General features: G+C 47.9%; 1 protein-coding gene across 1 annotated transcript in view; it reads right to left on the bottom strand.

Moving 5' to 3' along the window:
• Positions 1 to 15,321, bottom strand: part of SORL1 (sortilin related receptor 1) — a 5,131,225-nt gene that overhangs the window by 2,051,881 nt on the left and 3,064,023 nt on the right. Inside the window, exon 27 of the mRNA XM_044081038.1 lies at positions 1 to 63. This exon is cut by the window's left edge and continues 48 nt beyond it. Within this exon, the coding sequence (XP_043936973.1) occupies positions 1 to 63 (63 nt within the window). The remainder of the gene's footprint in view (positions 64 to 15,321) is intronic.

Below are 15,321 nucleotides of genomic sequence, written 5' to 3'. Positions count from 1 at the left end.
AATGCCGGCTGGATGGGATACAGGTTCCATTTGGACAGGAGAAGCCATTGCAAACTTTTTCTTCTGCAGGATAAAACAGAGAACTGTCACTTAGCATATACATGTTAAAAGCACAACCTACCATCATCACCAAGTACAACACAAGCAGAGAAGTCTAAAAACATGTCCAGATCAAAATATTAAGCAACCATATTTTCTTATGATACAGAAATGCAAGCAAGCTTATAATTTGGTGTGCAAGGGGCTTAATGTCTAAAAAGGAGTCAAGAAAAGCAGTCGTAAGGCAAACTGAAATTCTGCTTTAACTTGTACAAAATGTATTTACACTATGCTGTGGCTCTCTTGATTTTTCTAAGTAAAAAAAAACTGTTAATACCAGCTCCATTTGTATACAACAATAAATCCATGAGAATCACTGGAACAAAGCAGAAATTCCCTAAGACTTCTAGAGCAGAATAAGTTATTTCTTACATTTATTTCACTGAATTGCACCTTTTAACATTTATAATTGTGCTAAACAGCTAATCTACTAGATTTTGCACTGTTATAAAGCTTTTTTTACTGTTTCACTGCATTTGTGTACTGTTTTAACTGTATTTTTCATTGTCAGGTAGCATAGTCTGGATAGAGGTCTGCTATTATCCAGGACTGGTTGTTTTGTTTGTTGAGTTTCCTGTGTTTCTGGCAGCCATCTTCGGTTGATAGAGGACACAGACCACTGTGTGTAAGGAATTAACTGGAAATTTTCTCCATTTGTTAAACAACTATTTGTTTGTTCTGATTTCCTGCCAAAGAGTGCATCATATAACTGATTTCATTGCAGTTAAAAGTATTCTCCAGCATCTCCTTGCTCCTGTACCTGTTTAAAACTTTCATTTAGTGGCTGTTTTTCTGCTGTGATAAACATCTCTGTAGTGTTTGCTACCCAAACTACTGTAGCTACTAGCTGTAATGCTTTCCCATCCCCACTTATACTTGGCGGCTTTGCAGTTGCCCACCTCTACTGTAAATTTGATCTGGGATACTCCTCCCAATCTAGTGTCATTAGCTGATTCTACCTAATACAGACAAAACATTTGATAAGGCCAACCCACTTAGGTTCTTTACCAATTATCTTCTGTTCCTCCTTTCTCCCTTTCCAGTTTACTAAAAAAAATAAATAAATAAAAACTTTGCTAGAATCTCCTTAAGTTCTGACTGAGTGTGCTTCTCAGATGATAAATATATATTTTGGCACTTTTTAACTATTCAGAATAGAATAAAACAATAACTGAATTCAGTTCAGAATACAGTTTGAATAAACTGCATTTATTTAAACTGTTATTTGGTTTAATATTGCTACACACTCAAGTGTGCTAGCTTGCACTGCACTTGAATTATTTTAGTGCTGTTTTAGCTGCTTTTCTGTATATATATTAAAAAAAACTAAGCTTGTTTCCTGCCTTTCCTGTAACTAGCCTAGTCCAAACACAGATTTGCTGTATCCAGGACTGTTTGTAATCTTTTGAGCCCCCCCCCCCAAGCCTTTCTGTGTTGGAGGGAAGCCTTCCAGTTTATCAGTGGGAGTGGTAAGCACTAGGTAGCCCATCTACCACAAGAGGAGTGGTTTCTGGCCAAGAAATTGTAGTTTATATTCTGTTTGGGCAGTTTTTTTCCCATCTCATTCCACTTTCTAGTTTAAAAGCCTGCATTTGCACTTGTTTCCCACCTTTCCTGTAACTAGTCTAGTGCAGATACAGATTTGTTGTGTCCTGGACTGTTTGTAAGCTTCCGAGCACCCCCCAATGTCTTTCTGTGTAGGAGGAAAGCCTTCTAGATTATCAGTGGGAGTAGTAAGCACTAGGTGTCCTATCTACCACAAGAGGAGTGGTTTCTGGTTCAGAAATTGTAGTATAATGGCCGTTTGGGCAGTTTTTTCCATCTCTTTCAACTTTCTAGTATAAAAGCCCGCATTTGCGCTCGTTTCCCACCTTTCCTGTAACTTGTCTAGTCCAGATGCAGATTTGCTGTATCGAGGACTGTTTGTAAGCTTCTGAGAGTTGCCAAAGTCTGCCCTTCAATTTTTTCCCCTTAGACCTGTTAGTTCTCTCCTCTCTTGCACTTTTACTAGATTACTAGTCTAGCCCTTTACAAGACTTCTTGTAGCAATTATTGTAGCACACAAAGTGCTACCAGCACTAAACGTTCTACAAGGAAACAGCTCCAGTACTTATTATTAATGCTCACCCCACAGGCATGTCTAAAGGTCAGTTCCCTGTACTTTCTCATATTAACCTGGTAAACTTGGGCATCCTGAGGCAATGTAGCAACTGCCTCATGTACACTGACAACCCTCTCCTCTTACCTTCCAACACTCAGACTTGCGAGAGATGCACTTATATATCCAAACTGGATGTCACACACTCTTCAGCCAAGACCGGAAGAGCTGGTCAAGAGGAGCAAGTCAGCACTTACACCACACCACATGGAACACACAACAGCACTGCCTTCACATAAAAACACAAACCATACACCCACCTTCGCAGAGACTCTCAATAAAAATCTACCCAAACAGCAGAGACCTCCAAGACAGAAATACACTCAAACACCACAACACAACACTAATCACGAGACACATAACTCTCCTGAACAGTGCGCCACTCAACCAAAGCCCCTAAGGCAAAACAGCATGCCCAACACACTAGTCATATGTGACTTGATAGTGAGGCACACTGATGTCCCACTCACTAGGTTGAATAAGAAGAAAGTAACAGTCAGCTGCCTGTCAGGTGCCAGGATCCGCCACATAATGCACGCACTCAGGTCCCTCAACAAGAAGTACAGATATGACTCTGTCATTGTACATGTGGATGTGAATGACCTGAGACATACCTCCCTGCACTACATGAAGAGAGACATGGAGGAGCTCTTGGATTATTTAGCCCAGACGGGTATGACCCTAGCCTTGAGCAGCATCCTACCATCACCAGAATGATACCACTGTACAAGCAGAAAATGATTGATTTCAACAACTGGTTAAGTTTCTGGTGTCATTCTAAGGGAATCCAGTATCTGTCTGCCTGGGATGACATGATTGAAAGACATTGATGCTTTGCCAGAGATGGCCTGCATCTGTCACCCCTGGGCTTCCGAATACTGGCCAAGGCTCTTACCACCCCTATAGTGCCTTTTTTAGGCGGTGTTCCAAATACCAAATTACCCCAGTAACAGCTACAAACAAATACAATCTGAGGGGCATGCTGCTCAATGCTAGAAGTCTAAATCCCAACTGTGGCACTCGCTCGAAGCACTCCTTAAAATGGAGAACACTGACATTTATCCTGTAACAGAGACCTGGTTTAAAGCAGCAGAAAGCACCCCTGCACTACCAGGCTATAACTCATTCCACACCTTTCGCCCCCAGAACTTGGACCGAAGCACCAAAGGCGGTGGTGTTTCCATATTCATAAAGTACACCTCCAGACTGGTAGCCCAACATAATGCATCAGAGATACTACAGGTGCCGCTAACATTGGGTAAGACAGCAATTCAGGTTGTAGCCTGCTATAGGTCCATAACCATGCCCCAAGACTCTCACTCCACATTCCTAAGCACCCTGGAGAATATTAGGGTCCCAACTTAACACAAACATACTGGGCAACTTCAACTACCCCTCCATTAACTGGGAAAACTACTCATGTACCAATACACTTGCCCAATGTTTCCTGGAATTCATTAATTCCAATGCCCTGGACAGCCCGTTCTTACCCCCACTAGAAGTAGCAACATCCTTGACCTGGTCATTACTAACATGGACGACCGTTGCTCTACATCAATAGTCAACTCCTCTACACCAATAGTCAACTCCTCCCTGGTTAGATCCAACCACAGACTAATGCCAATGAATCTGTCTGCCAGTATATTGGCAATATCCATTGGCTCTGTATAGGAGGTACCCCTTGGAAATACACATCCCTCCCACCTCCCCACCCCCCCACAAAGGTAACTACCATCTACATTAGGCAGAGCTCCTCACTAACACTCTTCAAGGGAAACCTTGATGAGTGGATGGGAAACAGAATGTTTACCCCGGGGATCACTTCAGTGGCTCTGCTGGACAGAGGCACAGGGAACTAATCTAAGGGGGCGGCGAAAGCCAATGCATTCTGGCTAGGCTTATAAATGCCTTCGGGCAGATACCCTAGTACCCACCTACGAACCTATGAAAAACTTCTCCAAAAAAGAAGTTATGTCTTACCATAAGGTTCCATCTGTATTGTTGATCCTCATTCATTCCTTACGTAAGGGTATCGGTTCCGACCTCTGAACCAAGCCGGCCATTTTCCAAGCTCCCGTCAGCTACAAACTCTCAAGCTAAACTCTTACCCATAACCCCCCTCTCCCTGTTACCTCAGATTGCGTTTGCAAGTCAAAAGACGGTAGAGGAACAGATGGAACGTTATGGTAAGACATAACTTCTTTATCTGATATTGTTAATCCTCGTTCATTCCTTACATATGGGACAGAGTCCCCGGCTACCTCTATTCCTGGGAGACTCTCATGGAAGGACATTCCTGAGCACCATAGAACCAAAAGATGCTCTTCCCCTGGAGGCAAAATCCAATTTGTAATGATTGATGAAGGTATGAGGCGTAGCCCAAGTTGCAGCTGCACAGATGTCATGCAAAGAAGCTCTGGCATGGAAAACAGTAGACGTTGCCACCGACCTTCTCGAATGAGCCTTCATGGTAGTAGGCAATGGAATATTACACTGTGTAAAAATGAAGGTCACACAGTCTTTCAACCATCTAGCTAAGGTGAAACCAAAATAGGTGGTGCAATAGTGCTCAAGTATGCCACTATAAAACCAAACAAAGAGCACTAAATGTTGTGAGCCCTCAGCAATAATTTTATTACAAATGTTAAGCGCTTTCGTCAAAGCCAGTTGACTTCCTCAGAACACTTCAAAAACACAAAAATTTAGTTTAAATAATGTAAACTCAATAATAATTGGTTCATTCTTCCACCAATGGTTTAACAAAAATATCTTTGGTTCATAAATATAAAACACAGCTCATGAATATTAAGTATAAACACATTAAAAACACAATTTAAAAACACGTAGCTAATACATTGTTGCAATACAGTTGTATCCAACAGTTTGTTCTTCACAGTAAGTAATTCAGCCATCATATTCTTTATTGAGAGTGTACCCAAATAACCATAAAACCTTTGTTGATATGTATAAACTTTATATACGAATATTAAACCTGTCCTGCTTTTTCTCTTAATATTGGCAGGATAGTTCAGTGATCATTTAAACCCAAAGAGAAGTTTGCAGCTAGCCTTAATTGCCATAATAGTTCTTTTTTACTAAGAGCATTTTGCCAGTCTCCTCCCCTAGCTTCAATGTGGACAATGTCGAGAATGGCAAATTTAAAACCACAAAAGTCAGCACATTGTAAACTGTGTTTGTATAAGATATTAGTTTCCTCCTTAGTTTTTATGTCATAGAGGTGTTCATAAATCCTGGTTTTAAATAACCTCTCAGTTTTTCCAACATAAAATGATGTACTCCCTTGAAAGGATTGGGATCAGTTGTTGCTTTATCCTTAGAATTCTGTGCTCTGGAATAGCAGCTCTGCAGTTCTTTGTATCCAAAATAACACCTATGAATTATGTGGACTGAGATGGGGTGAGACTGGATTTTTGCCAGTTTATGGTTATGCCTAGCCTTTGTGCAGTGAGGAGACAGTATGCCAGGGCTTCTTCCAATACATGTCTGGTGGGGGCAGAAATGAGCCAGTCGTCTAGGTATGGAAACACCTGGAATCCTTGTAGTCGCAAGTGAGCTGTGATGACTGCCATGCACTTTGTGAACACTCTGGGGGCTGTAGAGAGTCTGAAGGGCAGTACGCTGAACTGGTAGTGACTGGCTCCTGCACGGAAGCGCAGAAATCTTCTTGATGGCCTGTCCACTTTTATGTGGTAGTACGCATCTTGAAGATCTATCAAGCACATCCAATCGTCTGTTTCCAAAAGCGGGAGGATAGATTGTATATTGTGACCATTTGGAATTTTTGTACTTTCACAAACTTGTTCAATACACTGAGATCCAAAATTGGTCTCCAGTCCCCGTTTTTTTTTGGCACCAAAAATAGTCTTGAGTAGAATCCAGATCCTATCTGGTCTGGAAGGACTATTTGGATGACTCTCTTTCTTGGCAGCTTTTCTATCTCTAGTGCTGCTTCTTCCCTTTGACTGGGTGGGACTTTGGGAAGGATTTTTGAAGGGACAGGACAAAGATTGAAGGGGATATGATAATTAGAAGTTATGTACTCACCATAACGTTCCATCTGAGTAGGTGTATTCATTTGTCTGCAACCTGTGGGTTATGGATCCGATATCGGATCCGAACCGGCATGGTTTACCAGCTATGGATCCAAGCTCTCAGCTCCTCCCCTCACCCATAATGCCCTGCTCTACCCTCATGACCTCAGATCGAGTTTGCCAACAGCAAGAACACCCTGAAAAGGGTAACACATAATATGCAGGAAACTGAAAGGCCAGGGGGATAGGAGGGCGGGATGGTTGCAGACAAATGAATACACCTACTCAGATGGAACATTATGGTGAGTACATAACTTCTAAATCTGAAGTAGGAGATTCATTTGTCTGCAACCTGTGGGACAGAGTCCCCAGCTACCTGAATCTTGGGCGGCCATCATGGAAGGATATTCCGAAGCACCGCGGAGCCAAATGATGCTCTACCCCTAGATGCAAGATCCAACTTATAGTGGGAAATAAAAGTATGAGATGAAGCCCACGTGGCTGCTGCACAAATATCATCTAGAGGAATCCTAGCCTTAAAGGCTGCCGAGGTAGATACTGACCGGGTTGAATGGGCACGTACACCCTCCGGTGCGGGCCTTCCTGAAGCTTGATAAGCCAATAAGATACACTGTGAAATCCAGCGAGACAGAGAAACTTTAGAAATTGGCTTGCCCAAATTAAATTTAGCAAAGGAAATAAACAACTGGTCTGATTGCCTATGACCAGCCGTTCTGTTTAGATAAAATCTAAGTTGCCTGTGAACATCTAAGGAGTGAAGCTTGTATTCACCTTTGTTTTCATATTTAGGAAAGAAAACAGGGAGGTTAATGGATTGATTAATGTTTGCTTCAGAAGCTACTTTAGGAAGAAAGGACGGGTTGGTCCTGAGGTAAACACGGTCCGGATGAAATACCAAGTAAGGAGGTTTAGCTGATAATGCTTGGAGCTCTGAAACTCTCTTGGCCGATGTAATGGCTACTAAAAAGGCTGTCTTGAAAGACAAGAATTTGAGATCCACCGTAGCCGTTGGTTCGAAGGGGGGGGGGGGGCGGTCAAGGCCTGGAGAACTAAGGAGAGGTCCCAAGGAGGAACCGCTTGTTTCACAGGGGGCCTGAGAAGGAAAGTACCTTTAAGGAAAATTTTACACAACTTGGCTGACATAAGTGGACTAGAGTCATGACCAATGTGATAATGAGAAATTGCTGCCAGTTGTACTTTGACTGTGGAACTGCTGGCACAATCGTTAAAAAGAGAGGTTAGAAAGTCAAGCACTAAAGGGAGTGGAACCGTGAAGGGATTCAGGCCTTGCCGCTCCGCCCACAAAGAAAACCGCTTCCACTTGCTGCGGTAGACTTTCCTAGTGGACGGTTTATGAGCTGCCACCAGGATAGCCTTAACAGGGGACGAAATACCGGGAGTCCTGATCAAGAGTGGAACTGGAGCAGCCAAGCGGTCAGCTTCAGGTTGTCCAGGTTCGGAGGAGATATGCAGGATGGGTGGGATATCAGATCTAGAATCCAAGGAGGATTCACCGAGTGAGACCTTAGAAAAGGGAACCAGATCTGTCGAGGCCAAAACGGAGCAATGAGAATCATTCTGCAACCCACCCGAGAGGCTTTCTGAAGAACTTGGAGCATCAGAGGCAAGGGTGGATAAGCGTACAGAAGACCGGGTGGCCAAGCATGCACCAGAGCGTCTCTTGGAGAACCTCCTGGAAGGGGTATCAGTGCGAAAAAACTGTCGCACTTGGTGTTTGAGGGAGAGGCAAAAAGATCGCATGAAGGAGTTCCCCACCGTGCGAATATGCGTTCCACTACTTGAAAATTGAGAGACCACTCGTAAGGGGTCAGAATGGTGCGACTGAGCTTGTCCGCCAGGATGTTGGACCGACCCGGAATGTGCGTTGCTATTAGAAAGCGGTTGGTGGAGATTGCCCATTCCCAAACTCTCATGGCTTCTCGACAAAGGGGGTAAGACCTTGTTCCCCCTTGCTTGTTGATGTACCAGACAACCGACATGTTGTCCGATTGAATCGCAATTGTTCCCAAGGGAAGAAAGTCCTGAAGTGCTAGCAACGCTAAGAGCACTGCTCTCATCTCTAGAACGCTGATATGCAGAAAGGTCTCTGGATCGTTCCACGTGCCTTGGATGGTCCGGCCCGCAAAATGCCCCCCCCACCCGAGGCGGGAGGCGTCCGTGGTCACCGTGGCGAGAGGGGGAGAAGCACAAAATGGGCGGCCTCCGTGGAGATCCGGGGAGTGAATCCACCACAGGAGGGACCGCTTGCAAGCCTTGCTGATCGCAATGGGGTGATGCATAGGGAGAGCAAGGTATGACCATTGTACTAAGAGAGTCCACTGGAAGATGCGCATATTGAGCCTGGCAAGAGGAAGAAGTGCTATAGCAGACGCCATGGACCCTAGAGCCCTCAGGACCAACTCCGCTGGAACAGAACTTGAGTGGAGAATGGCCCGCACCTGGAGCTGCAGATTTTGAACTCTGTCCGCAGTGAGGAAGGCTTTTAAACTCCTTGTGTCTAACCTGGCCCCTATAAAATCCAAGAGCTGTGTGGGCGCCAGGTTGGATTTCTTCGTATTTATTGTAATGCCCAAAAAGGGAGCAAGATGGAGAAAGGAGTCTCGCGCCAATAGTAGTAGATGCCTTGTTGGGGCGGTAAGAAGCCAGTCGTCCAGGTAGGGGAAGACCTGTACCCCCTGAAGCCTCAGGTGGGCCGCTACCACTGCTAATACTTTGATGAACACCCTGGGGGCTGTGGTGAGACCAAAGGGAAGGACCCGGAACTGGTAGTGACTGGCTCCCAGCCGAGCGGAGGAACCTCCTGGAGCGCCTGTCCATCAGGATGTGGTAGTACGCATCTTTGAGGTCTATAGAGCACATCCAGTGATTTTCTCCCAGAAGGGGGAGAATAGACTGCAGAGTGACCATTCGGAATTTTTCCTTGGGGACTGCCAGATTCAAGAGAGAAAGGTCTAGAATTGGTCTTAGTTCCCCCGTCTTTTTTGGCACTAAAAAGAACCTGGAGTAGAACCCTGATCCGATCTGGTCTGGGGGGACGGGCTGGATGGCTCTTTTCTTTAGCAGATGGCCAATTTCTGCCAAAGCGGCCTCCCGTTGACCGGGTGGAACGTCTGGGAGGGACTTCAATTTTGTTAAGTGAAGAAAAGGGATGCGGTATCCTCTGGATATGATTTGGAGAACCCAGCGGTCTGATGTTATGGACTCCCATGCCGCTAGGTGCCCCGAAAAACGTCCCCCGACTGTCTTCAGAGTGGAGCAGTCGGGCAACCCCTCAGGGTTGCTGCGCGGGTCGTTCAGAGAAAGGTTCTCTGGACCCGAAGTTCCTGGGAGCCCCTCTGCCTCTAGGGCGGCGTCCTCCCTGTCCTCCTCTGCCACGGAAGGACTGGTTGTCCGGAGCAGGCTGGGATTGCTGCGACTTCCGGAACCACATCTTCTTCTGACCCTTTTGGTTCCTAGAGTAGGGCCTCTGGGGTGCAGAGAAGCGGATTCCGACGGCAGACAGCGTCTTCCCGTCCTTCTCGCTCTGGGTCAAAGTGTCGCGAAGGGTTTTGCCAAAGAGGGCAGAACCATCAAAGGGGGCGTTCGCAAACGAGGCTTTGAAGGGCTCAGAAAAATCGCAGTGACGGAGCCAGGCCTGACGTCTAGTGACTAGGCCTGCCCCTGCGGCTCTAGCGGCGTCTTCCGTAGCATGGGAGAGTAGCCGCATAGAGGTATTAGTAACTGATCTAAGAGTGGCCATGCGGGTGGAGTGCAGCATCTTGTCCTCCTCCGACATGGACTCTGGGGGAGATGCAGCGTATTCTTTAATGAGATCTCGCTGCATCCTAATGACGTGTGCCAGGTAGTTCAGCGCCCTTACCGAGAAGGTCGCTGAAATAAACATCCGCTTCCCCAAGCGGTCCATCATCCGAGACTCCTTGCTCTGGGGATGGACTGAGGGACTCTCCTGAGCAAGTTCCCTCTTGGTGGCCGCCGTCAACATGGCATCTACCGGAGGCCCCTTACTCCAATGGGCACGGTCGGACGGTGGGCTGAGGATCCTATCGGGCCTCTTAGGGATTAGCTCCACGGTGTCCGGTTCCTTCCACGCCCTGGTGGTAATGAGGTCCACCAGGGGGTCGGCAGGAGGGGACACCCAAGAGGTAGACGGGCCCGCTTCAAATGCATCCAAGAACACGGACTCGTCCGAGGAAGACTTGGGGGCAGACCCCCCCCCCCTTATACGGAGCATTTCCATGATGTCCCCAAATGAGACATCCTCGGGGGGCGACCGTGGGGAGCCTTCCCCTTCCTCCAAGTCCGTGTCTTCCGTGAGAGACTTGGGGGAGTCAATGTGCCTCCTTTTGCACGTATGCTTGCGAGGAACATCCTCTGGGGGGCTGTCAGAGGACTCCTCGCAAGCAGCAACCTGTTCCATTGGAGCAGCTTGGGGCACAGAAGCGGGCTGTCCCAAGGGCCGGATGGTGGAAGCCTGACCCAGTGCAGAGGGAGCGCGGGACGGAGCCGAAACAAGTGCCGGGGGTCCGGAGACCCTCAACAGGGCCCTCTCCACTACATCAAACGCCGAAGGAGCCGACCTCGACCAAAGGATCCGACAATCGGCTCCCCTCGGATCGAAGAGTGGATCGGAGCCGGCGCGCGCCGGATCCGAAGGACAGTGCACTCCGACACAGGCGGCGCCGAAGGAGCACTGATCCCCGGATCCGAGGATCGGATCCAGGCTCCGAGGTCGGATCCGATGCACTCGAGGGCAGGGTCGGATCCGAGTACAAAGTACTATCAGCGCCGACCCACCCCGGCTCCGAAGCTGCTCGGCTCCAGCTGCCCCGAGCCCGGGTAGCGGGTCGGAGAAGGAGCAATCGGTTTGAAAAGGGTGTTGAGCTCCCCAGAGGGAGGCAAGAGCACTCCCATCTGCATCTGGGCCTGGATGAACCTTCTCATCATCCGGTCCAGATCAGCATCCGAAGGCTATCGTAGATCTCGGCGAGGCTACCGAGGTAGGCCTGGAGTGCCTCCTCGATAGCCTCAGCGGAGATCAGGTCTCCTCCTCCTCAGGTCCCGGTGAAAAACACACTGGAGACCGGGCCGAGAAGGAGGAGACCGAGCCGACAACGGAGCCAACAGCGGGCCGGGAGAAGCCCGCTTGGCTGGCGGGGCGAAACAGAGGTCTCGGCCCGCCGCTTATGGTGCTTCTCCCTCCGGTCCTTTTCTAGCATCCCTCTCCTCCGAACCAGAAGCGGGAGGTTGAGTCCCAGGAGGAGGAGGGCGCCGAGAAGGAATAACCATGGGTACGGTTACTCCCGAAGGAGCGGAGGTCGGAGCCGAGTCCGGCGGTAAAAGGCCCGCCAAAACAAGCTTGGACCTCCGCTCCTTCAATGCCCTGGGGTTGAACCCTGCACAAATGGAACATCCAGATGTGAGGTGTTCAACCCCCAGGCATCTAACACACCGAGTGTGGCCATCAGCTGGGGAAAGCTTATGGCCACACTCGGAGCATTTAGAAAAAATAGACTTGGGTTGTTCTGACATCCCAATCTATAACAGTAGTTACTATAACTAAAAAGTAACTAAAGAACACAAAAACACTCACAGGCCCAACACACACACACTACGCTAACAGCGAGGGGAGGGATATAACTTTTAGATTAAACTCTAAAAAAAGTAAATATACCAAAGGGGAAACCTACACTTTCACACAGAAAACCAATAAAAAATCTTAAATTTTGCAATTTAAACACTGAAAACTAGCACTCAGCTTGAGAAACAATCCGGTCACCATGCACGGCAAACGAGATCTGAGGTCATGAGGGTAGAGCAGGGCATTATGGGTGAGGGGAGGAGCTGAGAGCTTGGATCCATAGCTGGTAAACCATGCCGGTTCGGATCCGATATCGGATCCATAACCCACAGGTTGCAGACAAATGAATCTCCTACTTCAGATCCTCTGGTTATACTCCTTTGTACCCAAGAATCGGTGGTGATGGTTAGCCAGGCAGAAGGGTACAAGGAGAAACGACCCCCAACCACTTCCAGAGGAAAGGACTTGGGCAGCTCTTCAGAAGCGCTGGTAAGATTGGCCAGGGAGAGAGTCCCTGGAACCCTGGTTATGCAGACCCCTCTGCCCCAAAAAGAGGGTCTTCCCTGTGAGTTTCCCCCTCTGCCTCTAGGGGAGAACTCAGCCTGTGTCACAGAAAGGCCCCTGAGATTTCTTGAACCATATCTTCCCACTCGTTTGGTTTCGAGAGAAAGCACTTTGAGAGGAAGAAAAGGAGACACCTATGGCAGAAAGGGTCTTACCGTCCTGTTCACATCTGGCCAGTGTGCTTTTAACTTTGGGTCCAAACAACGAAGAGGCCTCAATGGGAATGTTAAGAAAGGAAGCCTTAAAGGGTTCTGCGAAATTGCACAAGCACATCCAGGCTTGTCGTCTCAAGACCACAGCTGAACCCGCCGCTCTAGCTGCTCCTTCTGATGCGTGAGATATCAGTCGCATAGAGGAGTTAGATATTGACTCAATGGTGGCCAGGTGAGAGGCCACTTTGTCACGGACCTCATCAGACATGGCACCAGCCAAGGTTTCAGAGAACGTGGAAATCAAATCCCTTTGAAGCCTGGTAAAGTGTGCCATATAATTCAGGGACCAGATAGTAAAGGTCGCTGATGCAAAGGTGCGCTTCCCTATCCTGTCCAGGGCCCGAGACTCTTTGTTAGGGGGATGAACAGTCTGGCTTTCTTCTTCCGCCAGATCCTTTTTTGTTGAGGCCGCCACCACCAGAGCATCCACAGGAAGACCTTTAGATCAATGGGGATCCGTAGCAGGAAGGGACAAAATCTTATCTGGCCTCCGGGGAATAGCCTTGATGGTGTCAAGAGCCTTCCACGCATGCTGCACGATGAGCTGGACAAGTTCATCGGCAGGTGGAGTAACCCAGGAGATAGAGGGCCAGGCACGAAAGGCCTGCAAGAACACAGACTCCTTGGAGGTCGGATTAGAGGGCTGCCAGTCACCTCTCTGCTTAAGGATTTCGAGGATATCACCAAAGGATACCTCAGAGGGTGACCGAGGGGATCCTTCCCCCTCATCAAAGTCTGTGTCTTCAGTGAGGGACTCCTCTGTGGAGTCCATGTGCTTCCTATTACAAGAACTTTACTGGTGGACTTACTCAGAGGGAGAAGCTGGGGAAGACAGCGGAAAAGGGGTTTCCTGTGGGAATATGTCCTGAAGCCCTTGCACCCGGTGTCCGCTAGGTACGACTTGTGAAACCAGTGTACCAGAGGAGGGCGGGGGGATGAACAGCACAGTATCGCCAGTAGAAGCCAGGGACTTCTCCATCAGTTGAAAGGCTGGTCCACGTGAAGAGGGGTGAGTGTCCAGGACAGGGGTCACCCCTCCCCTAAGTGGCTCAACCTGCCGACTCAGAGTCCCCGGATGGCTGTGGAACAGCAAATTCCGCATGTCACAACTGTCATCCTGGGTCATAGCAAAACTCTCCTGCCATGAAGGCAACTGCGGTTCCTTAGTGAGATCCATAAAGGGAACCGCAGAGGGAGAAGATTGTGCTATATCAATGGACTTCAAAGGCAATGAAGGAGGAGAATAAGAAGGGGTCTTTGGAGATGGGTGATCACCTCCCAAGGAAGGATAGTTCCTGGGGTGTGGGATACCTCTGGCCAGAAGCACTTGATCTACAAGACGCAACACGTCGTGTTCAGAAAGGCTTCTAGTGGACCTCACAGAGACTGACCGAGAAACAGGTCTGTCCACAGAAGAGACAAGCTCGGTGTCCACCTTACCAGTCTGCACCGAGAACAGTAGTGCCGAGAGAGGCTGGACTATGGGTGTCTGCACTGAGGTAATCATTGGTGCCAAGGTCACGATCTGCACGGACACAAGGATCGGTGCCGAAGTGGTTGCCGGTACCGAAGCTGGAACCGACAAAATTGGAGCCACGAACTGAGGTGTCAGTTCCGAGTAAGATGTCTGAGCCGACGTGGTCAAGGTCTGCAACGACTGAAAGGTCGGTGCCGATACAGTAGTCGTAACAGTCTGAACCGAGGAGCCCCTTGGTGCCGATATAGTAAAGGCTACAGGAGAAGACGGAGCCGAGATCACTGATGGTGCCGAAGGCCTAGGCACCGAAAGCACTGGGGCTGACTGAGTGAGCTCTGAAGCAGAAACTTTAGCCATTTTAGGTCTTTGTTGGCGGGAGTCCCCAGCCGGAGACGAAGGCAAAGACTTGGCCTTAGTAGGATCATCCAAAATGTTCTTATGAGCTCTAGGAGGGGCTGAAGCCTCCGACCCAGAAATAGCCTCTGAAAAGGGAGATTTGAGAAGTCCCTTCAGCAACAACTTATTTTTCCTTTCCAACAAGGTTCTGTTAGAAAACTTTTTACAAATAGCACAGGGCGGGTCAACAGATAAGTGGGATACCCCTAAGCAATAAACGCACAAAGAGTGTGCATCTGATGTAGGTAATTTGTCCACAATCAGAACACCTTTTAAATCCCGGACTACCTTTCTTATCTGCCATGATAGAAAAAGGGGACAGTAGAAAGGGTACCAGCAATGGTACAAACGAATACCTGAAGGTATGAAGAAAGGAAGAGATTACCAATGATGGTAAGGGAGAAATACCTCGCGGTAAAAGGTGTGGAGTAAAGAGAAGAAAACTCCAGAAAATATGGTCGCTAAATGCGATAGGGTAAGAGACAACGAAATAGAAACTTTTCTGACAGAAAAGTTATATATAAGACTAGTCTGACAACAAATATCTATACTTAGCTCAAGAGAAGCAGCTTGACACGAATGAATGGCAATGCGGCAAACAAAATCTGAGATAACAGGGAGAGGGGAATTATGGGTAAGAGTTTAGTTCAAGAGTTTGTAGCTGACTCGGTCTTGGAAAATGACCGGCTCGGTTCTGAGGTCAGAACTGATACCCATATGTAAGGAATGAACGAGGATTATCA

Source organism: Protopterus annectens, chromosome 8.part0 (assembly GCF_019279795.1).
Source record: "Protopterus annectens isolate FY-2018-M chromosome 8.part0, PAN1.0, whole genome shotgun sequence".
In the NCBI taxonomy this organism is placed as follows: domain Eukaryota; kingdom Metazoa; phylum Chordata; order Ceratodontiformes; family Protopteridae; genus Protopterus; species Protopterus annectens.
Note: the sequence above shows the minus strand (reverse complement) of the source record. Positions and strands in the feature narration are given on the sequence as shown.